The sequence below is a fragment of the Brienomyrus brachyistius genome, chromosome 22 (genome assembly GCF_023856365.1).
Source record: "Brienomyrus brachyistius isolate T26 chromosome 22, BBRACH_0.4, whole genome shotgun sequence".
Taxonomy (NCBI): domain Eukaryota; kingdom Metazoa; phylum Chordata; class Actinopteri; order Osteoglossiformes; family Mormyridae; genus Brienomyrus; species Brienomyrus brachyistius.
In genome coordinates, this window is record NC_064554.1 from 9,934,358 (window position 1) to 9,958,122 (window position 23,765).

The 23,765-nt window shown below is 41.7% G+C and overlaps 3 protein-coding genes across 13 annotated transcripts; 1 reads left to right on the top strand and 2 right to left on the bottom strand.

Moving 5' to 3' along the window:
- Nucleotides 1-555: 555 nt before the first annotated feature.
- On the bottom strand, nucleotides 556-6,524 carry LOC125718502 (uncharacterized). Of its 3 annotated transcripts, none has more exons than XM_048992397.1 (10): nucleotides 6,374-6,524; nucleotides 5,918-6,074; nucleotides 5,149-5,266; nucleotides 4,333-4,487; nucleotides 3,871-4,019; nucleotides 3,393-3,540; nucleotides 3,086-3,188; nucleotides 2,671-2,749; nucleotides 2,464-2,522; nucleotides 556-2,334 (listed from the first exon to the last, which is right to left on the bottom strand). In XM_048992397.1, exons 2-10 carry the CDS (start codon nucleotides 5,979-5,981, stop codon nucleotides 1,260-1,262), a joined length of 1,950 nt encoding a protein of 649 aa, XP_048848354.1. In that variant the 5' UTR covers nucleotides 5,982-6,074; nucleotides 6,374-6,524; the 3' UTR covers nucleotides 556-1,259. The 3 variants fall into 3 exon arrangements, with proteins under 3 accessions (XP_048848354.1, XP_048848353.1, XP_048848355.1); XM_048992396.1 differs by having other exon boundaries at nucleotides 5,918-6,133; nucleotides 6,374-6,510; XM_048992398.1 differs by having other exon boundaries at nucleotides 5,918-5,989; nucleotides 6,374-6,494.
- Nucleotides 6,525-6,852: 328 nt separating this feature from the next.
- nsmce1 (NSE1 homolog, SMC5-SMC6 complex component) lies at nucleotides 6,853-13,497 on the top strand. Of its 4 annotated transcripts, none has more exons than XM_048992411.1 (8): nucleotides 6,853-6,992; nucleotides 8,383-8,531; nucleotides 9,216-9,337; nucleotides 9,841-9,918; nucleotides 10,444-10,590; nucleotides 11,314-11,430; nucleotides 12,284-12,410; nucleotides 13,137-13,497. In XM_048992411.1, the coding sequence occupies exons 2-8, from the start codon at nucleotides 8,414-8,416 to the stop codon at nucleotides 13,220-13,222; spliced, it is 795 nt and encodes a 264-aa protein (XP_048848368.1). In that variant the 5' UTR covers nucleotides 6,853-6,992; nucleotides 8,383-8,413; the 3' UTR covers nucleotides 13,223-13,497. The 4 variants fall into 4 exon arrangements, with proteins under 4 accessions (XP_048848368.1, XP_048848370.1, XP_048848367.1 ...); XM_048992413.1 differs by lacking the exon at nucleotides 6,853-6,992 and adding an exon at nucleotides 7,997-8,082 and having other exon boundaries at nucleotides 10,444-10,566; XM_048992410.1 differs by lacking the exon at nucleotides 6,853-6,992 and adding an exon at nucleotides 7,998-8,082.
- On the bottom strand, nucleotides 12,559-21,668 carry kdm8 (lysine (K)-specific demethylase 8). Of its 6 annotated transcripts, none has more exons than XM_048992401.1 (8): nucleotides 21,500-21,585; nucleotides 19,793-20,263; nucleotides 18,362-18,534; nucleotides 16,074-16,206; nucleotides 15,938-15,988; nucleotides 15,024-15,173; nucleotides 14,846-14,938; nucleotides 12,559-14,163 (listed from the first exon to the last, which is right to left on the bottom strand). In XM_048992401.1, the coding sequence occupies exons 1-8, from the start codon at nucleotides 21,545-21,547 to the stop codon at nucleotides 13,999-14,001; spliced, it is 1,284 nt and encodes a 427-aa protein (XP_048848358.1). In that variant the 5' UTR covers nucleotides 21,548-21,585; the 3' UTR covers nucleotides 12,559-13,998. The 6 variants fall into 6 exon arrangements, with proteins under 6 accessions (XP_048848358.1, XP_048848360.1, XP_048848361.1 ...); XM_048992403.1 differs by having other exon boundaries at nucleotides 21,443-21,541; XM_048992404.1 differs by having other exon boundaries at nucleotides 21,461-21,540.
- Nucleotides 21,669-23,765: the final 2,097 nt, after the last annotated feature.

The following is a 23,765-nucleotide window of genomic DNA, read 5'->3' on the forward strand; positions in this document are numbered from 1 at the left end:
GATACACTTGTCTGTCCAGTGAGTATTTCATTGCGCTGAAAAAAATCTGTTTGGAAAAAGAGAAAGATGGCTATGAAGTAAAATGTGTTTAATATCGAGGAGACATCCCTTCCAGGATTTACACCGCCTTGTGTCCTGAACTGCCTGGAATATGTACCTGGCACTTTGTGACCCGGTACTCGATAACTAGCATAGAACGTGGATGAGAATTATGAATTAGCGTAATAAGATGCTAGAGATCATGAGAAAGATACCACTGCAAAACACTGCAAAACATTGCCAGAAAGACATACAATGTGGTAACATAGTGGAAAACTTAAAGCATAATAATTATTTCCTACTGATTTTTAAATTCCATCCTCAAACCACAAGGTCTTAAAACACAAATATTTGAAGAGAGAATTAAATTAAACACCTCCAAGACTAATCAAACATGTATGTAGCCTACATACTAGGAAATATGTAGATGAATTCCTTGAAAAATGCTTTCTCAGAATTGTGATCATGGTGGAATGCGGATACAAATTTACTTGCATGAACAGGAATGAACCGAAGTAGGAAAGTTCAACGTTTATTAGACCATAAAAATGACATCTGTACACATGTATGAAAATCAAACACAAGCAAAGGAAAGCAAGTTTTTGCTTAAATCAATAAAAAAGCACTTTTTATCACTCTACACCCATACTCAGTAATTTCCAGCGAAAAGGTGACTGCAATATAAGGCACTCATTGAATATTCTCCATTGAGTACTAACCGTACCAATAAAATGCTACTTCATCTCAAGCACATGCCAGCTATTGGGAGAAAGGTCTGATAATCATAAAGTTTGCAATGACACCCTGTTACACTTTTTTTTACTGACCATTGATATTAACTATTACTGAAAATTTCATAAACAAGCATTTCAAATCACATGAATATGCAGTGCAGAATTCTGGTTGTCATCTTGTTTAGATATATACAAGAACTGTAACCAGTTGGAGCTCTATGTGTGTGGAACGTGCAGGTTCCCCCCGTGCTGTTGTGGGGTTTCCTCCAGGGTCTCCCATTTCCCGTAACACCCAAAACGATACTAAGGTGAATTTAGTCGCCAAATTGTCGGGAGATGTGAATGTGTGTGTATGCCCTACAATGACTTGGCGCCCCATCCTGGGTTATTCCCTGCCTTACACTCATAGGCTCCGGACCCCCAGTCAGTCCTGGGACCCATTAGGACAAATCCGCAGAAGTGTTCATAATTTGCCCTCATAGATCTTTATACCCTGTGATAAGAATTGTCAATTTCCAGGACAGGTAGATCATGCCAACTTTCCATTGTCTGCAAGCCAGAGGGAGTAGTAACGATATGCTTTTCGGGGTATTGGGATAGTGCCCATGTGTGCCCCTTTGGCCCATTCTCGGTACCATCGATTTCAAAAGGTTGTCTACTGGAGTCTGAGGACAGGCCTTGGAGGGGACTATAGCCCTCTTCACAGGGAGCGAGACTGCATCTCTTAGTGGGCTGGCCAGCGTATGCTGGGTTTATGCTGCAGATTAACAGATCTTCAGTGATCTGATCCACACTGAGCGGCTCAGGAGACGAACCGGTTCCTACCCCTTTGCCATTACTGATGGCATTATTAAAGCTCTGATAGTCATCATCCGCTCTGCACAAGTGAGGAGGCGGAGTCAGCAACTCCAATTCAACATCCAACTTAGACGAACAGGTGGAAGGAGTTTCTGCATCTTGGGGTGTAGTTACAGCACTGCTGTCACAGGCTTGATACTCTGAGTCTGTGAGCAAGAGTGGAGGTAAGACACCGGTAATAGTGGGTGAGAGAAAGCCTGACAGATTCGCCGGCGGAACCTTCAAAACCTCACTATCATTAGAGTGATAGTCCTCGATGAATGTGCAAGCAACTGGGGATTTGATGGGATGTGAGGGCTTTTCATTCATCACTAGCTCATGATTGTTACTCCCTCGAAGTGAAGAAACCCAAGAGTAAGAGATGTTTTTGTATCGTGAGTCACAGGAGCTCGCCGAACCCTCAGGGCTGCTTGGAGACAGGTTTCTAGGCAAGCGGATATCACTCTCCTTACTTGGAGTGACATCTACGTTTTTGTAGCAGCCATGGGTTCCTAGGTCAGACACAACTGGCGTAGAAGCTTTAGGGACGAAAATCTTAAAAGCCTCCTCAAGAATATTTTGCATTACGTTTCCGGGAATAGTGGTCCCCTGGGGGATGGAGTAGGTACGGGCATAGTCTGATTGTGAGGATCCTTCAGAGTTCAGAAGATTCTTGGGATATAAGTCTTCTTCCTTATCACCAGCAACAATCAGATGAGCTTTCCTGGTGTGGAAATATAAGAAGCTCAATTAGATTTGTGAAGGAAGCCAGCATAATAAAATATGTCTTGCATATCTGAATCTGCAGCAGAACTCATCCAGAGATTTGTATGTGGACTCGGAAGGGTCTCACCTTGGCTTTTCAGCGATGTCAAACTTCTGGTTGAAGTCCACAGTCTCAGGCTTAAGCATCTGGGAGGAACAATGTAGTGAGAAGTCAAAAAACTCATCAGAAATGTATGGGACAATTCATTCATATTGTTGAGACCAGACACAGTTAAGATATCACTGAGTTTCTCAATGCTTGTTTTCTTGGCAAGGCGCTTAGAGGGTAATTTACCATTGGCTTCCCTACATTCATGCTTTTAATGTGTGCTTTGTAAGGGTTAGGAATTTTATCCCACCACTTGTCCTTTATCCTGTGGATTGAAAAGAAGAAAAGCTTTAAGTATCAATAAGACTTTATCTGGGCACATGTACAGATGCATAGGAACTCCTTCATTTTCGAAGCACCCCGTATAACTCCACAATGCGAAACACACACACACACACACGCTGACTGTGGGATTTGAGCCAGCAACCTTCCAATCACAGGCACAACCCTCAGAGCCCATGCCCTGACCCATGACCATGAGGTTAGCTGCTAAAGACATCATTCGTACCTCATGTACACAGAAACGGCCATTCTCTCAGATGCAAAGCAGAACAACATAGCATGACCAAAGGGATGGAGGGCGTGATCATCATATTCTTACCTCAGCAGGCACCAGTACAGAAAAGAGAGGATGAGGATGAGAGACACACACAGAATAGGGATGGTGATTTCCAGAATCCTTTCGACCGGCAAAGCTATGGAGGCTGCACACATTTTACAACAGCAGTGAGAAAGATAGCTAGCTTCTGCTACTGAACATTTCACAAAACACTCATGTTTTACACATACTTAATTCTGCAGCAGGCATAAAGAATATCCTACATTTTTAAAGCAGTAATAGAGACAGGAAAAGACAACACAATAAAGTGATTAATCTATACACCGATCCTGGTTTCCACTTGACTTACGTGCAGTCCACTCTTTCTCTTGACTCCAGTCGCTGAATTCAGTTTCGTAAAGAGGCGAAAACATTCTCACCTTCACCACATAAACGGCGCCTTGCTCGAGCGTGCTGCCTAGTATCTCAAAATTTGTCTGGGAGGTATTGGTCATTTTCTACGGCAAAAGGGCGTCAGTTAACATTTGTTTATTTAGCCGAACTGTTTTAGCGCTCAGCAGAATCAGGTATGGCTACATGGGCTAATGCAAGTGTCCATAAATGCTACTTTTTTGTAATAAAGGGCAAAAGACTATTACGAATCACTGTGGATCTAAGATCCACGCAAGTGTGGTACTCTTATGAAACAACTTACAGCAGTGTATTTTTTTGCAGTGGAATTACAATAATGTGGAATATTCTAAAAAAATATCAATAATAATAAGAGTATCTTCAGCTGTGGCATTTGTGGGTCAGCATTGGGAAGCAGAAGGCTTCAGCAGCCCTACCTTGTCTTCCTCTCCTTTCTTTTTGTAGCAAACCTCATGTATGAAGTCCGATAAAAATGACTCCTTTGTATAACCTGACTTCCACATGACATCATAATTCCCATTTTCTTGCCGGATAATTGAAATTATTTCAGGAGCATTTGGCTTGACTGCAGAAGACAGGGTGAAACATTTTATGGTCGTAAGTCATTAAAATGGTTGACTTGACCGTGTAACACCATCCTTTCTAACTTTACGGTTCATTACAATTCCTTACATTTAATAATGACAAACAGCATTAGGTGGAATATCACATATCGCAATCAAATACCACATCGGTGAAATATTCTGCAAAACAGGCAGCTATGTCATGTTTACAGCATTTTTAAAAATGTAGGAAACACAAAGACAACAACAGCAACAAAAATTGGCTTAATTTAATTTTCATCGCATGACAGCACTCAGGTTTCAGATCAAACTCACTGTGAGATGATGGAGTGATGTCCGTTGAATAAATTGACGTATTTCCTTCAAGTAAATCCAAGCTGTATACTTCCAAGGAGATAAACTGTAGCATTTGTACCGTGCAGCTACATAACCCAGCCATGTCGCTCGTGAAAGGACACTTGTAAGTTTTCCTATATGAACAAAAAAAATACACACATGGATTTGATCAAATTTTAGGTGCATGTGAAACAGAGTGAGAGATACTAACAAAGCACACACACTCAAATATAAAATGTTTCTTAAACTTAAAGTGGAAAACTACAGAGGCTGCAATTTGAGATGAATAATTAAAAAAGTTACAGGTTTGTCTAGACAGGCCGGTCTAGCCGTTGCAGTGTGTCGCGTTGTTGCCTGAGACCTGTTTCAATTTCAAAGCTGCTCTGTGTGGAGTTTGCATGTTAGCCTTGACATGAACTTTCCTTGCACAGTCCAAAAACGTGCAGTTAGACCGAGAGGTTTCTCTAATTTGTCTGTGGAGTATGAATGTCAATACATGCCCTGCGATGGACTGGCACCATGCCAGTGATGGCGCTTAAAGATGAGTGGGTGTTTTTTCCAGCCTCTTATCCAGTACAGCCTAACAGTGAGCCTGGAGGCTACTAAAGGAGATACAGTACACAGGTCAGGGGCCATCCTAGTCCAGGGGGGTTTCCACAGAGGGACAAGGGTGGGAATTAAACTCATATGCCTGGAAGCATGCCGTCACAGTGGCACCATGTTCTTACTCTGCAAAATGTTGAAAACATTTTGAAAATCTCTGAAAACAAGCCAAATTTGTCTTGTAAAACTCACCCAGATGATGTCGAACTTTGAAATTCAGCGGTATATATGCTACAGTTTGAGCTTCTGGGGGAATCCAGTATGCAATTCATTGTTGTTATAAAGTCATTTTTGCATGAAAGAGGAGATTCTGTTGCAAGAACAAAATGAAAATCGGTCAAAACGTCATTTCCCTAGCTCAGATATTTATTATTAATATTATTATTATTATTGTGCTTGTTGTTGTCATGAGAATGAACTGACTATAACTGGAACACAGCAGAAGGAAAACATCACAAATAACTAGAGAATAAAATATGACCTATATTTTTTTATGAATTTTAATCCATATTTTTATGCGTGGCTGGTGAATGACAGCTTATTTCGCCTCTTAATAATTATGTGAGCGACAGGGTCCAAGCATATAAAATAAAAGGCCATTTCAAACGGGAACCCTTCACCGTCACAATCACAAAATCATATGAAACAAAACTAAACATGACTTGTTTTCCCCCCTATATTAGTAACCACAAAGTGTTCCGATTGTTTCAGGCAGTCTTCAAGACAACTACACTTGAAATGGTGCACGACTTAAATACGTAAACCGAAAATAAAACTACTGCGATACTGCATTGAGAAAGGAGGGTAAAAAACACTAATACATTTAAAAACACTTATGCATAGCAAAAACACATGGTAATCTATGCAGATGAAAGAAAATAAACAACAACAAATAATAATGATAGTAGTAATAATAATAATAATAATAATAATAATAATAATGAGCAGTTTATTAACTTACCAGAAGAAAATGTGGAAATAAATCCCACGAAGAATAACACAACTAATAAACTCGTCCCGGACATATTGATATCTGTCTTTGAACCCAAGTAAAATGCGGTAGACAAACAAAATGTGGCGTAGTTAGATCCTTAACATAACCACTCTCGATTGCATATCTGTTCAAGGACGAAAACGCTGGAATTACGAAACTCCATTTCCCAGAAAAAAATGTTTCCTGTAAAAAATAACTATGGTTTCTAAGATATATTTCACATCTTTAAAAATTACTTCGGAAAATGAGAAAAGTTAACATATCTAAGAACACAATATCGTCAGACAGGTTCGAAGCATACCGCAAATAATAATTATTCTATATTTATATTTCATTGCTTTAAATCCAGACAGGATAAGAACACTTTTTTTATTTTACTAAACTTAAGTGGTTTTGTTGAGCCTACATAAAACAATCACCTACATTTCAAATGCGTCGCGACGAAATATACATAATTTATGATTTCCGCAGCTTGTTCACGGAGCGCTTTACACGCAACATCTTGAAGTTCCACTGAAGTTCAGCGAGCATTGCGCTGAGATGGTGGGAGGATCCTGGGCCATTACGGGAATCTCTGATTCACAAGGTTGACGCCCATGAAGCACACATGGAGGTTACAAGATCAGGGATAATAAAATAAATGTAAAGAAAAGCCAGAGGACCTGGTAGTACGCTACAATTCCAGCAGTAACTACTAACAAAAATAGTTTTAATACACCCATAGTGTCTTGCCGTTATTAAAGCTGTAATACGTTAATTACAATCAAACCGACCTCAATCAAGGGTGCTTTTTAAAGACTTTTACAACATTATTTCGGAGTTACTATGACGTATTTTCCTATTAGTATTGTGCTTATGATTCAGTAAGACCAGCTCATGTTCAGAAATCGTGCTCATGACACATCCATGCCCTGCAGGCACAGCTAGGAGAAGGGAGAGCAGGATGCATATACAGAATCCGCATGGATTTCGACGGAGGAACACAAAAGCTGTGAAGCAGGGCAATTGCCAATTACCACTACGAGGGGACGCACTATGCATGGTTAGTGTTAGCACGAAGTTTGTGTACTTTTTTCCTTAATATAAGCACCGATTTAAATCTTTAACAAAGATGTGACGCTTAATTTACATGGGAATGAAAAGAAACAGTCTATCAGCTCAGTTTGGGTCTGTATAACCTGCAATCAAAAACAAATAAATAATAAAATACAATTCGTAAACTTCATTCCTACTGCACGTTTGTCAATACCCTTTGTCCCTTGGGCGTATACTGTATCATATATTGTTTCAAGGTAACCCAGAGCAGCAGCGATATCTATAAATAATTATATCTTGCCATGCTACTTTGACAGCTGTGTTTATAAGCATTTAAATAACTGAATAGTAGATGAATAGATATTATAGATATTTTTTTTTCTTAGCTAAAATGCAAGGACCTTTAAAATGAAGCTGTATAAAGCCATGCAAAGTTGGGGATAGATCGGTCCTGATCGAAAGGCGTTTTGTGCTTATTGTCAGTCATAGTGGGCTGCGTCAACGTGGTTTAAATGGAAATAGTTTTTAACATAAACATATTGAATTGTGATTACATAATTTCGACTCAAACTCATTTACTTAGATGGTTTTGCGCAAATAGGCCAATGTTCAAAATTATGAACATAAGCGGAAAAAAGGGAAGGCAAACATTTATTGTTGAATTTATCCGAATTAGACTGCACTTAATTATGCAAAACATTAATATTTCTGTTTTCTTGTTAGTATGTTCAAGTTACAATGAATGCACTGACATACTTCCTTACAGTTACACAACAAACTGTGGTTTAGAATTATGTTTGTAAATAATTCTGAGTATTATTTGTATTACTGGAACGCCTGTTAAGGTTTGATTGTATCAAATACATAACTTTTTCATCAACCCCTGTGAACAGAGGCTAGTGTTGTGTAACCAACCAGATGGTCATGGATCTGTCCATTTCCTAACATATAACTGGAGAACATATTACACGGCACTGCCGGGACGCAGTTTGAATATATGTAGCGAAGAGGTAGTCAGCCAAATCTGTAGGGGGCAGTAGCGCACATGGAAGGTTTAGTCCCACCGTTTACTATAGTTACACAAGGAAGACCGAGCAGTAAGTCTGAGAATTCATTACTGTTTTTGAATTCTTAAAATTTCAAAAGTCGTGGACTGGTTTTGGTAAGATTTATTTTTAGAGATTTGCTAATATACTGGAAACTACCGCTATAGCGGTATTTACATCGGTTGGTAAATTTGTTTTAAAAAGCCATTTTTAGCACAGTAGATGCTAAAATACTAAATGCATCTCTTTCATGTAGGCCGTTATTTCCAGTAGTGTACCTTCGGATGTTGTATGTTGAGTGTAAGTTTACCTAGTCGTCCTTAATGTCTCATACTGTTTTTTCGGTTGCAGTTCTTTAGAGGCGTGAAAGTGTGCCTGCGTCATGGCTGGACCTTCGTCAGACAGTCATCGCAGGTTCCTGCAGTCCCTGATGTGTAATGGGATCATTGACCGGTCCAAAGCCGTCGCACTGCATCGAAATTGCTGCGAGGTGCACAATAGTAAGAAAAAACACATCGCACTCTTTCAGTCTCGGGCCATCTGCGTGTGTAATATACCAGGGTTTCCAGCCTGGGTCAGCTGGCTGGAGTGAGATTTTCCATTCAAGTGTGCACACACATGCACACGCATTTACTTGTATGTAGCAGTTTTATTACCCTGTAAATAGTCTGTAGGGTTTGTAAACTACTCCAACGCTTTTGATGTAGCTAATTTTAGGTTTACAATGGAATAATAATGATTTCTTGCGTGAGTGTCTGAAAGCGTCACGCCAGATGCGTGAGTTGGCAGCCCTGTCATAGTGTAATGATGGAGCGTCGCTGGTGATTTATGAAAAGGGGCTAAGCTTAGTAGGGGGCATGATTGTAATGAATGAGAACTCACTTTTTAAACTAGTGTACTCTTTTTGTGCATACACTAATCAGGTTAATGTGCTACTTAATTCTCTCTCCGCTAGGATCTAAAAGCTGTGCTCATACAGTATATGATATAAAGCAATATTTTTTGTGTGTTCAAATATACAGTTTCACCTATTTTGTTGTAGTTATATGATATATTCTTAGATGTGCATCTTATTATTAATGTATAAATTAGTATCAGTTTCCTTGATTTTTAATATTGTGTGGGTGTTTTTTTTTATGATATTTGATCTGAACCAGTGCTCTCTTAACTCTTTGCTAATGCAGCACATTATGCACGCGATGGACTGGACAAATTTATCGATCTCATCAACTCTCATCTAGAACCACTGTTCATGCAGATCCGGAAGTCTGTATCAGAAGAAGATGGTGTTCAGTATTATGCCTTGGTTAGTTGCGGTGGGTGGGCATTTGCCTGTCAGAATGATTTCTTAAGAGCCGTTCATATGAATGCAATAAACATTTAAATTTAATAAGAAAATTTGTTGCAGAGAATCATGATCTCAGTTATAAGCAAAAGAATTGCGATTCACGTTTTGTTCAGAAATGTACTTCTAAATGTGAGCCTTCAGCATGTTTTATGTCCTTCCATCGTATTTTATATTTGTTCACAAATCTCTGTCCAAGGCTCGGTTGGGAATTTGTGATAGAAATGCTAGTCTGTTTGCTATATAGCTCTTGGTGTGTCAGATTGGGTTTCGCTTCCTTATTTGAATTTGATAGTTATTGTTTATTAGTAGTATTTAATTCGGTTCAAATACGCTTCAGAGGCTTGGCTAACATTACCAAAGCCTCAGTGACACTTACCGATGGCATTTAACAGTAAATAAAGCTGTACTGCATAGTGTCTGAGCCCCATCTACTCTGACAGCAATGGTGTCTTTCTCCTTAGGTGAATATGGCTGAGACAGATATAACCAGGATGTCTTCTGATTATGCCGACAATGAGCTTGAGCTCTTTAGAAAAACGGTGAGTGCAGATTCTGGTTATTTTTCCCGCTTGTTATCCGCTGGGTCATGTTTGTCTGTTGTTTGCTGGGGGGGGGGGTCTTGGCTCTGTGGGTTAGGACATTGTACATGTGATTGGAAGGCCATTGGTTCAAATCCTACGATTGGCAGGGTGACATCACCATTTTAAGCAAGACCCCATTTGCTCCAGGAATCTTCTTCCCCAGCTGTCTCATTTGTACCTTATTTCGGATGAATAAATTAAATAATAAAATAACAAATAAATTAAAGCAATAAAATAGTCAGGGCCTCCCTCGATGTCGGCTGAAGAGCAGGCAGCTCTGCCCTTCAGACAGCTCAGCCTCGGATCTCCACACTCTCTTACATGTAACCCTGTACACATGATCACAACCCATTTCTTCCATCTGTAATATAATTGTTCACCTTTGCTGCATTAACCTTGTAGTTCCCTTTTGGATGAGAACTCCAGCAAACAATTTAATATAATTGCCTTGTACTGTTTGTGGACGCCGCCTCCCACATACAGATGGACCTGATTGTGGACTCTGAGAGTGGAAGGGCCTCCTCTACTGACATCCTAAACTGTGCCGACAGCCTGAACACCAGGAAGATGAAGAAGAAGGAGACTGAGTTGCTCCTCACTAGGCTGGTGCGGGATAAGTGGCTGAATGAGGTACTAACCGCAATGAGAGCAGTAGTCCTCATCTGCCGTGATGCTCTGCTCATTTTAAGGATTAGTGGCTGAATGAGGTACTAACCGCAATGAGAGCAGTAGTCCTCATCTGCCGTGATGCGCTGCTCATTTTAAGGATTAGTGACTGAATGAGGTACTAACCTCAGTGAGAGCAGTAGTCCTCATCTGCCGTGATGCTCTGCTCATTTTAAGGATTAGTGGCTGAATGAGGTACTAACCTCAGTGAGAGCAGTAGTCCTCATCTGCCGTGACGTGCTGCTCATTTTAAGGATTAGTGGCTGAATGAGGTACTAACCTCAGTGAGAGCAGCACTCCTCATCTGCCGTGATGCGCTGCTCATTTTAAGGATTAGTGGCTGAATGAGGTACTAACCTCAGTGAGAGCAGCAGTCCTCATCTGCCATGATGCGCTGCTCATTTTAAGGATTAGTGACTGAATGAGGTACTAACCTCAGTGAGAGCAGTAGTCCTCATCTGCCGTGATGCTCTGCTCATTTTAAGGATTAGTGGCTGAATGAGGTACTAACCTCAGTGAGAGCAGTAGTCCTCATCTGCCGTGACGCGCTGCTCATTTTAAGGATTAGTGGCTGAATGAGGTACTAACCTCAGTGAGATCAGCACTCCTCATCTGCCGTGATGCGCTGCTCATTTTAAGCATCTGTGTGTTTTAGGGAATAAGTGTGTGTTTCACTTACGGCCCTAGAAACATGGCGAATACACCCTGAGTACCCGCTGTATTATGGAGATGGAGCAGTACATTCAGAAGATCTACCAAGACATGGTGAAGACATGTGCCATATGTCACAATGTAGTTTTTCAGGTAAACAGCTGATTGTTTTAACTTGAATTTTATATCCAGGTGTTTTATACGGCAGAACCACCCCCCCCCTCATGTAGATAATCCAATTAAATGAAAATTCTTGTCACTCATGTACCGTATTGGTAGTAATTTCTTACTATAACACGGTTGTAAGTGATGTAATTACCTTTTCAAATGAAAATAGCAATTAGAAGTACTAAAATTTAAATGGGTTTGTTACTTGTTACTCTTATCTTGCATGACAATGTGAATGGACAAATGCAGCCTTTGCCCCTAATATTCTATTATGGAAAATGTCATCTGACCCTATGGAGGGGAGATGAATGATAAATAGAATCTGACAGTTGTATTGTCTCGTACTGTCACATGCGTCGGCACGATGTCCCTGCGATGCTTTAAAATAGATTGTCAAAATCTCCGAGATCATTTGCTGTCTGGCACAACATTTCAGAGACATCGCTACTGAATATTAATTGGACAGTCCCCATTCCCTCATGTGTTGCTGCTGAAATCCATCACTATGTGATGTTTAGCCTACTGATATTTTCCTGGTTAATAGGCTTATACTAAATGTTTCCTTATACTATAGGGTAGACCTATTCTGATTATCCCGCATGTAGAAATACTGTTTAAAACCATTTCAAAACGATTCGACTGACTAGAAGTCATGTGTTGGAAAATTATTGGGAAAAATGAGAATTAGGATGAGCTGGCAGTGTTCGGTGGGAACCTTAGGCACAGTGCTTGTGAGAACAGAGTGAGAGGTAAGGACTGCCGCTGCATGTCTGCCAGCACATTCACAGTCAGGAGGGGCATCTGACGGTATTGTGCTGTGTCCCTTCATGCCCTCCAGAGTCAGATGTGTGACAACACGTCCTGTGCGATCAAGATGCACATTCCCTGTGTTGCGAAATACTTCAAAGGCCGCAGTGATCCTCAGTGCCCAGTTTGTAATGAGTTCTGGCCCCATGAGATCCCAGGTAAGCACACCGTTCCGCTGCCTAGGGCCCTGACCTAGTGCACGTTGTTCGGGAAAGCAGAGATGATTCGATCAAGGGTCACAATTAAAGAAAGAAAGCATGAATTTAGTGCCAGTCTAACATTCAGCATGTCCCTTAGTTGTAGTCATGAGATTTTACACACTAGATCGGTCCTTTATTAATTTTTCAGTGGTTACTTCTAGAAAAATAAATGATCATGCAGAGGCAAAAAGGCCACATAATACTGTGTAATGCTGAATTTGTGGTTAATGTGACTCTTTAGAAGGGCTAAGCATGTTGGTATTAGTGTCTGACTGATAAAGAAATTAAGGGCTGATGACAATATCGATATTTACAGTGAGCTGGTTTGTACATATCATGCATATGTTAATGTCGACATCACGTTATGCACATGCAATCAGCACATGGCAGGCACCCTGATATTCCACTGGGCTGAGACCACCAATAAGTTTCACGAAAACATTTTCACTGTATCACTGGCAACATAATTTAGTAAGCTGTGCAATTTTGATGACTGTCCCTTTCCAAGATTTTCTTTACATATGTTAGATAAGAGTCTACTGTTTTTGCATGAGTGCTGCTAGTGCTAGTTAAAAATTAGGCTTAAGTATTGTAAAATGTTTATTTGGACAAAATTCTGCATCATTACTAGAAATAACTGTAGTTACTTCTGAGGATTGACTTTGAGGTGTGCTTGTGATTCAGAGATCAGGAATACATCTCAGGTACCTTCGGAGATGGAGAACACTACTCCAACTCCTTCAACTTCGCATTCTCGTCGAAGAAGATAGCGCTTCACGTTCATCTCCTGCAAATCTAACACCAACTTTGTTATTTTATCATTAGCTCATGGTTATCATGTCTGAACCTGTCCATTTTTCATTTGTAAATATTAGTTCCTCACTGATTCCAGATAAAGATTGGAAGTGTTCCACAGGGTGTCTGTCTAGACAAGCAAATATATGAAGAAGACTTTCTCGACGTTCCCTTTGCACGGTTTTGTATTTTCGAAATTTAACTGTACTTTTTTTAAAGCTTGGTTTTAATAAAAGGCTGTTTGCATAAACATTTCTTGTAGTTCAGTGGATTATTTAAATGTGTCGAATTGCTAATCTGAGTATGGAATATTTATATTGGGTTACACACTTGTTAAATTTCCAGCACTTTGCATGAGGCTTTCCTGGGTTATTCTACAGTTACCACAAACACTCCTTTTCTGAAGCATGGGAGGCTTCTTGTAGATGCATGTTGCTGTTCGCTAGATCTGTGAGCAACTTTCCCACTTCCCCATAAAGCCATCAGATGAACTGTTCAACTTCTGATGTTCTGCAATGGCCTGCTGCTGATGGTTTGGGCCACAAACAGTGGTGTGCTAATCTGACGAAAAATGTTGCTAGAAGTGATAAAAGTTCAACCAAATAAACAAGCAGACATTATGTATGTACTCCAGCTGGAGCTGGAAATTTTAAGAAAAAAATACATATTGTGCAAAGAAACTGACTTCTAAAAGTGTTCCTGGAATTCACAGCTTCAGACGTTTACCCAGAAGCTTGGATTGCACTTGATGTCAGGACCACCAAAAGCTGACAGAGAAGCTGAGCTGGAGGGAACGCACGTAGTGCCAGTGACGAGCAGGGATGAAGAGCATGTCCCCTGGCTGCAGCAGGCACTCTTGGTAGGGGACCTCTCCAAACAGCGGGAAGCGGCCATTATCCGGGCTCTCCACGTCCACCTGGGCATGGGGAGACCATTGGGTAGCCCGTTAACAAAGATAACATGATTTATTGATCCCAGGGGGGAATTCTTTCACATGAGCTGCATGAGGTGCAGTTACAAATGAGAGAGAAAAGCACTAACTTAGTACAATGACAACAGGAAATGAAGAAACAGCAACTGTTGTATGGAATAATGATGGAGGTTACTGGTATGCACTGCATGTTCTAATTTCTGCATATTACAGATAGTCCTTAAAATATTTGTCTATTTTACTTACTGTTCTTTATTAGGGGTCCAACGCAAAATTCAACCCCACAGGGACCAGTAACGTAACTATCATCTTGATAATGATCTTATAAAAAATGGAATGGTTTGATGAGCTAGGAAAACATGACTGATGTGGGACATAGTGATATGGGATGTGGTGTAGGAAACAGTTGTGTTGTGGGATGCAGTGATATGGGACACGGTCATTTGAGGCATGATTTGGGACATGGTGATATGGGATGTGGTGATAAAAGGCATGATGTTGGAAGCGGTTATATGAAGCACATTGTGGGACATGTCATTTTGGACAGTGATAAAGGATGGTGATACGAGACAGTAATGCGGGAGAGTAATATGAGATGTGATATGGAACGCGGTCACACTGACACGGGAGAGTGATAAATGGTGATGCGGTCCAGAGTCCCACGTACCTGGCTGGTGTTGTGCAGTAGCTGAGACTGATGGGCGTACAGCTTCCTGCTGTCCTCTGGAGAGTAGAGCCGGATGTACTTGCTTCCCACCACCTGTCATAGGGGGTGGAAAGAGGTAGCCAGTGAGATCCGGCTAATGCGCTGTATTGCTTCCGTTGTATCCAGACGTTAGTCCAACCTGAGCCAGAAGGTTGTGCTGGGGATCGTGGTGTAGAGGGGAGATGGTCCCCGCCGGGCCAAACCAGGCGTTGATTGTGATGTCATCCTCATCTCCCTCCCCCAGGCAGCAGTAGTCAGGGATACTGATATCAGCCTTCAATTCCGGGATCTTAAAATGACTTACAGCCATTAGTCTTTGACCTCTGGCCCTGTGTGTGTGGTATGTTCTGGCTTTGTTTGGATGGGTTTCCTCCCACAGTTCACAGACAAGAACTTATTTGACTCTGAGTTACCCATAGTCTTTGACTGTTTGCATACGTGCTCTGCGATAGACCAGCATATTCGTCATAAGACGATGCTTGTCCAGCACTGCAGAGATATTATTGTAAAGTTACAGTTGAGTTGTGGATTCGTCTTATATATGTTTGTGTGTTTAAGCTAGACTAAGAGTTTTTCCAAGGGAAATTAAGTGCTTCAGAGTTTGGCCAAAATGGAAACGGCACAAGCCCAGTATACATGCAAGAAGCAGGCAGTCCTGAGAGCTTCTGTCAGCTCTGCAGGCGTGGTACTGCTGCTGCTCAAAGCCTCTGCCGCCCTCACGGGAAATTGTGGCTATGAAGTGGATGACTGTGTATTTTAAACGTCGACTGTTTTAAAAAAAAAATTCTGGATGAGCTTTCAGCTGGGCGTTTATATCAGAGTGAATTTGTAGAATGATGGAAGCCTGATATTACCCCTAATGGAAAGTTGTAGAAGACCCTGGAGACAACAGATCTTAGATAGCCCGAGGAATAATGTTTGTTTGTGACTGATAATCTCGAGCTGGATTCCAGTTACAGAATGACGAATGTCTTCATTAAAATGAGTCGTCCCAAAAAATGGGGAGGAACTTCATAGTGTCATTATGCAATTACTCAGTTGGGAGAGTCAAACCTGATCGAAGAGCTGATGCTGGGCCAGGTACCCGACACCATCTCCTTCCTCCTGAGAATGAGAAAGATGCTTCTCTCAGGTCGGTCTTGCAAGGGTGTGGGCACAAAATTTCTATCTGGATTTAAGTTGAGCCTACCTTTCCAAGTATGTAGCGGTCTATGAAGGCGCTTACGGTGATGAGCTTCTGTGACCAGTCCTCATCTGTGTAACGGGAGCCCACTTCAACCGGGACAGTCCGACAGCCTGCTACCTTGCGCAGGTACTCTATGCTGAGAGACAGATTCAGACTCAAAGTCAGGGGTACTGGCTAAGTATGGCCACACAAACAGGGAATTGGTACATACAGTACATGTATAGATTACAATGATTGCATACAGTCTGGTTTACATATACAGCGTGCTCGCGTGGTTGATAAATGTACAGAAAGAACAAGTGTGCATTTCAGTTCAAGGAATGTTGGAATAAATACAATATGTGCAGTACAGTAAGTACAGTGATCTAGTTATTTATTTAGAATATATTTAGAATGGTGAGGTATTGTGGGCTTCTGTGAAGTCCAAAGGCGTTGTAGGGTTCTGTGAAGTCCAAAGGTATTGTGGGCTTCTGTGAAGTCCAAAAGTATTGTGGGCTTCTGTGAAGTCCAAAAGTATTGTGGGCTTCTGTGAAGTCCAAAGGTATTGTGGGCTTCTGTGAAGTCCAAAGGTGTTGTAGGGTTCTGTGAAGTCCAAAGGTATTGTGGGCTTCTGTGAAGTCCAAAGGTATTGTGGGCTTCTGTGAAGTCCAAAAGTATTGTGGGCTTCTGTGAAGTCCAAAGGTGTTGTAGGGTTTTGTGAAGTCCAAAGGTATTGTGGGCTTCTGTGAAGTCCAAAGGTGTTGTAGGGTTCTGTGAAGTCCAAAGGTATTGTGGGCTTCTGTGAAGTCCAAAGTATTGTGGGCTTCTGTGAAGTCCAAAGGTGTTGTAGGGTTCTGTGAAGTCCAAAGGTATTGTGGGCTTCTGTGAAGTCCAAAGGTTTTCCTTTCAAATTTTCAGTTCTAATGCTACATTTAAGACCCTAGTATCAGCTGAAACATTTAAAGGATTATGCAGTAACACAAAAACGTTTCTCTTATACTGTTATTTTACTATATTACCTATTACTACCACAAGTGCTAGGTAAGTGGTTAGAAAACTTATATACCCAATTATCTGCCAATTATGTCTACAAGCTGATTGTTATACTGCCTACTGCAGGAAAGGCTCACTATAGAAAGTTTTGACTACCAAAATAGTTGATTAGGGCTGCGCGATATATTGTGCGCTTATGCAACTGTCACATTGTATTTGTTGGCACTGCATTGTGTCTCACGGCAACACCACCAACTAATTTCACACACTGCTGGTATATTATAAAGTTCAATTTGCCTATAGTTTATTTCAGGTATTTATTTATTTCAGGTGTTTAACAAAGGCTTCTTACGAGTGGGTGTAGGTGTGCAGAGATCTAAACTTTCCTCCAGAACCTTAAGATGTCATTAGGCATTCACACGTGTCCAGACGGAGCGGTAATGGCAGAGGGATATTACTGGGTTAGGAAAAATACAGGTTCTATAAGCAGAAGATACAAGGACGATAGCATGCGAAAGCCGGTTGCCGCCAAATGTATTGGCCGGGTTGCCGATACACAGGAAACCCCGCCCACCTTGTGAAAACTATCCCACCGGATTGGCCGATCCAAGTTCCGGTTTCCCCATCGCAACCTGAAACAAACATAACTGACAACATCCAACCACCACAATACCACACACACCTTCCTCTTTACGTTCTGGAATGTAACAATTTTGTTATTTTTTTTTCCAAATATCGCAGTCTCACTTGTGGGAATTTCAGGGGAGGGGAGTGACTCGAATTCACAGCTAACCCGCCCTTTCTCTCACATCGGCTCTGCACTGCCCTGTCTGGATATCTGGATATGCCCTGAAGCTCAACAAGTAGATATTTATTCTAAATATTATTTTTATAGCATCATTCTGTTACTGCTGTTGTCGTCCGATCACTTTTCCATCCCTGTACTCTACTCTTTGGAAAGAATAGTAAAAATTAATAAATGATAATTTGATGGCCATGCTGATGCATGACTCGTAAGACTTGTTCTGATTTCTGTCTTCATGATACAGAAAGAGAGTCCATACATTACTACACCTACTGGGCACCCATCTTATAAAGCGTAGGGAAAGGCGGGGCCATCTAGGGGTGGAGTCAGGGGAAGACACACCAACAAGCCCAAAGTAGCTCAACAGGTCCAAGCCCTTCCTATTGGCTAGTCATTGTGTTATTCCTGTGCGGCCCATTCTATGTCCCTCCACATAAATAGGTCAGTAGTCTATGTCCCACGTCACAATCTGCCATGACAAACACTCCTGTCTAACTCTACGGTAAAGCCTTACCTCCATTTGTGGTCATTAAATGCAGGCCAGTGGTCTATGGCGCCCTCTAAGATCACTGGCTTCTGCTGAGTCAGGTAATCCACCCGGAAGCGATCTAAAGGCAGACACTTTGTCCTGGGGACTTCCTTAGCCGGACTGATTGCAGGTACAAGAACGCAGCTCTCCTTCAGTCTCTGTTATAGACATATGAAAGATCTGCAATCTACCATATGCATGTCTGAAATGAATCCAGTAACAAGGTCATTTCTAAGCGGTAGAATGCCCTCCCACAATCTTTCAAGGAAACTATCACATCTGTAGGCAAGATATGAAAAATCATGAGATGATGGATAAATGCATGTCCATTAAAACATGTAAAAGGCATTCGAAAGACCTTTGTAAGAATCACTACTTGAACACACACTTTTCTGAAATTACAATGACATTAGAGAATAGAAACACTGCAAAACTATTTCTAAAGAATATGGCTCATATGTGAAGAGTTCCGCTGATGCACAGGACTGGAAAAACTAAATGTGAATGTACAGACTCATTTCCATTAGATCTTCAAGAGAAGATCTTCAAAAGAAGCCTTGTGACACAATCATCATCCACTTTAGTAGGTGCACCTGCTCATCAATGCAGAAAGCCCACTCCTCCTGAATCATGGGGGCAGCGTGTCGCTCAGTGGGCTAAGCCTGTGTTCAGAAGGTCACTGGTTCAAACCCAGCCTCAGCACGTCTGCACATCCTTGAGCAAGGCCCTTAACCCCCCCCTCCTTGGGCGCCACTACGGGTGGCAGCCCTTTGCGGACAACTTACTCTACAGAGAGCAAGTTCAGGGAGGCGTAATAAGAGACAATTTCCCAAAGGGAACAATAAAAGTATCAATTATTATTATCATTCGGCTGCAACTGAACATATACAGGCCCTGAGGGGGGAGAGGTTCACTTATTGAGTGGCTAAGCCTTAGAACAGCCAAGACTTGTGACTATTAATTTGGTATGATAGTTTAGTGCCAAAGGAGCAGGAGGTTCCAGCATCTCAAACAGGCATCCAGGGGACTTACACACTGCAGGGTTCATAGAATGGTGTGATGATCATAAGAAGATTCATTTGGAGGCAGTTTTGTGACTAAGGAGCACTTTGTAATGAGAGATCAGACAAAAACCAAACTCATCAAAGCTAGAGTGAAGTCTACAAGTGAAAAAAACAACACTCAGTACAACAGTGGCATACAGAAAGGCTTGTCAAAACACATAACTCACCAACCTAACTGCTTCTGGGGGAAAAAATGAGTAACTAACCTTTACCAGCTATAGGTGCACCTGCTGTGGAGAGGCACCTACTGTAACTAGGTGGCCGAGTGCATTGAAAAAAGCAGCAAATGACTGACCTGCGCATGTCCAAACATTAAGGACGTCCATAAGAAAATGTGCCAATCAGGACGCACCTTTGCACTGGGCCCCTCGGCAGCGTTTGCCTGCTCTGAACACCCCCGCCTCAGCCTGCGCTGCAAGATCACCACCATCGTCTGAAGCACGTCCTCCATGATGGAGGCCCCCATCAGCAGACCCATGTCGCACGTCCTGATGGCCTCGCAGACCTCCGCCTCGCCGGGCTCCGCACAGCACAGTGCCGCCACCTTGAACAGGCAGCCGTAGGCGTACACCCTCCGCCACTCCTTGTCCACATCCCTCCAGGTCCCGATGTTGAGCCTCTCCCAAGAGAAGTCCAAGATGGTCTGGGCGGTGTGCTGAAGGAGATAGGTGCTCCCGGTGCCGTAGAGCTGCAGCCTGGCCTGCTCCAGCACCTTCACCACACTGCGCTCCACCTTCTCACTGAAGTGCAGAGGAAAGTCTGCCTCGGTTGGAGGCAGAGCTGCTCGGATCTCCTTCCACACACTGGCCATGATCCGTAGGGCCTGCAAGATGTGAGGAGACAAAGTCTCAGTCTCAGTGTCGGCACACACCAAGCGATAAGTGGCACCGGTGAGTAGCTAAAAAGCACATCAAGTGCCATTATTCTACATTCATACATTTTACATACTGTCATTCAATAATGTTACTTAAAAAAAGATACTGAGAAACCCTAATGTTTGCAGGAAGTGATCTATGGAGATATATGTGGGTAGGGTTGGGAACCTGTGGCTTGAGGATGAATTGGAGCTGAGAATTTTTTAAACAAAATAAATAAGCAGCTAAAAGTAATAATGTTGTGTCAATTAATCGTAAAACTGATATGGCAGCAATTATTTACGAATTGTAATAAAGAAATTGACGGTCTTAATCTCAGGCGGCTCGTTGTCGACGGGTCGATGTGAGGCGAACTAACAAAATCACACATTTCCCTCCTTTTCGTCAGTTGGAAGGCAGCTCATAAGGCTCGGGAAAAACACGTCCAAAAGACTAAAATACATTAAGACTACCGTTCCTTCCAGTAGAGACAGAAGAGTTTGCCTCTGGCTCTCAAAGAAAACGAAACGAAAAATAGTTGCTAATAAATAATGGCACTTCTATATAAAAAGGTTCCCGACTCCTGATGTAGGTCCTATTCAAACTAGCAAGTTTAGTTTATCGACTTATTTCTTTTACATATTTACAGTATCATTCAAACGTTTGAGTACATTTGTTGAAACCAGGTTTTTAATTGTTTAACTACAGATTACCTTCGTAATGAACGGACTGTCCAACTAGTCTTAATCCCGTTGGAATGACAAGCCTTTACGTATGCTATGTTATGGATTTAGTAAAGATCACGACACTGCCTCTTACATGCATGAGAGTGGGAAATAGTCGCAGAACTGCTCTCATCATCTTCGCTGATTACATTTTTAAATACTGTCACTCGTTAAAAGAAAAGTGTGTTCAGTCTAAAACATCGTTAAGGTTTCAAGCAGGTGTACTCCAACTTTTGATTGACCCCGTGGTGTATTTATGAATGACGATTCTAATATTATTTCTCAATCGCAAATAATGTTTTACTGTTTTATTATAGATTGGTCACGACTATATTGCTTCCTCAAACAAGTCAGTTTATCCAAATGTAGTAAACTACAACATTAAAGTGCAATCAGAGGACATGTAAGAAAGTATCCGATTACCAGTGACACTACGCTTACAGGACTAAACACCACATTTCAGGCAGCCACGCCACTTACAGCCGTAACATCCTCGCTTTGCACACATAACTTCCGGAGAGTCAACATACAAGTTCCGCTTATCGACAGAACCGCGCCTGTCAAAATAAAAGTCTGGAGCATTTTTATAATGCATATTATTTATTAGGGTTGTTGCAAAGAAATAACTTGATAAAAACATGCTATTGGATCCAAAGCCTCAAATCATGTATTGAGTACATTTATGCAGTCATCGAGAGAATTGTGCCTGCGTTTTGAATATCGTTTTACCCCACACAGTACGATACAGCCTAACGTTTGCTATTTGTTTAAATTGGGTCTGCTCAGTTCAAAGTTTGCGACAGTTTTCCTGCTCAGACGCATCTTAATAAGTTAAATATGAGCTGTAGTAGGTGTGTCTGAGTAGGGAAAATTGCAAGCTGTGTTTCAAACCAGATCTGAATTGGGCAAACCGGGCGTAAATTATTAAGGGTGGACAACAAAGAAAAAATACAAAAAGTAAAATTAAAAAGAAAGCACTAACACATTAATTCAATTACATTTTTTATGTAGTGCTTTCCACAAGAGTCACCCCAAGGTGCTTCACATGTGTGTGCTGTTATACCTTATTACCCCATTAAGACAGTGCAGAACAAGGAAAAGGAAAGAGAAATGCTAGAAAGAAAGCCAACTGACAACAGTGGAGAGGAACCACAAACTACCATGTAGGGGAAAAAAAACCTCTGGGGGTCCAAGGTCAGCTGGCTACCCTAACCCCCCGGGCATGTTGACATTAAATGTGCCATAGCTTATATTAAGAATGGAAAGTTCTGCTTTGCCGGTCAAAATTGTACCCAGGGGGAAACTACTTGGTTGCCTAAAACTTTGCTACCAGAAGATGTATTAAGAGACAAAACTTTAGACAATAATCAATACTCATAACCACAAACAGTGTGTAGTTAGTAGTGTATTGACAGGTGATTGTGCAAAGAGTCAGATGAATGTCAACATACTGTACATACATGCATATGTAAGCTATACAGTGGGAGTACATGCAGGGCTGGGCATGTATGTGCTGGACAAGTTGTAGTGGAACGTTGTTTAAGCAGAGGTCTTAGGTTCTGTCCTCAGTAAGGATCTGAATGTGGCTATGCAGAGGTCTTAGGTTCTGTCCTCAGTAAGGATCTGAATGTGGCTAAGCAGAGGTCTTAGGTTCTGTCCTCAGTAAGGATCTGAATGTGGCTATGCAGAGGTCTTAGGTTCTGTCCTCAGTAAGGATCTGAATGTGGCTATGCAGAGGTCTTAGGTTCTGTCCTCAGTAAGGATCTGAATGTAGCTATGCAGAGGTCTTAGGTTCTGTCCTCAGTAAGGATCTGAATGTAGCTATGCAGAGGTCTTAGGCCTGATTCCTTATTTTGCTATTGTCCATTTCAGGGTCCTCTTTGGTTTCCCCCATGTCTCGTCTCTTCCGTCTCATGACTTCATTTCCTTCTGCTGTCTCCATCCCCATAAAATAAAATCTCTGTTTACACCCGTCCATCCCAGAGTAATGTCATTCTGCTCTTTGAGCTGTCCGAACAAAGGCAAAAACATTTATGTCAATCATGAATTTTACTTTGCAGAAAGAGATGGGAGAGCATACAAATGCACTTAATTAGCAAACAGCTAGATGAGTTGCGTTCTGTGCCCTCAGAAGGTCAATTCAAGCAGACACTTTCAGAGTTTGTGACACTTGTCTTGCTTTGAGAAATGTGCACTTGCAGTGTGTAATACCATGGCCAGCTTAATTAGAAAACCATTAGAGCAGTGTCTGGGTCTGGAGGAAACCTGTCCATCATCACTAGGGGCTGCCTTTCAGGTTTGTAATGACTAACATAAACACTAAACAGCTTTTCCCTGGAAAAAGCCTGTTGAATTGTATGACCTCACACAAGCCCAGACAGTCTCAATGAGGTCACCAAGAACGAATCACACCATTCTGAATCATCCATTAAATCAGCCTCAAACTTCAACTTTCGTTTCAAAAAGAGACAGTTGATGCCACTGTGTTTTTTTTTTGCTGTTAGTAAGTCAGAAATGTCTATCTGACAGTACTAGTACTCACACACACACACACACACACACACACACACAAATAACTGCCAGCGAGCCAAAACAGCTCCTGGCCTGATTGGCGGCAAAGTCAGTTACAGGTAGAGGGCCTGAAATGTGAACTGACATCTGTTTAGCCAGCTCCCTGCCTCCCGCGGCTATTAGGCTTGATGTTGGGAGACAATGTGACAGCTGTTAGCACAAAAGGTACCAAGTG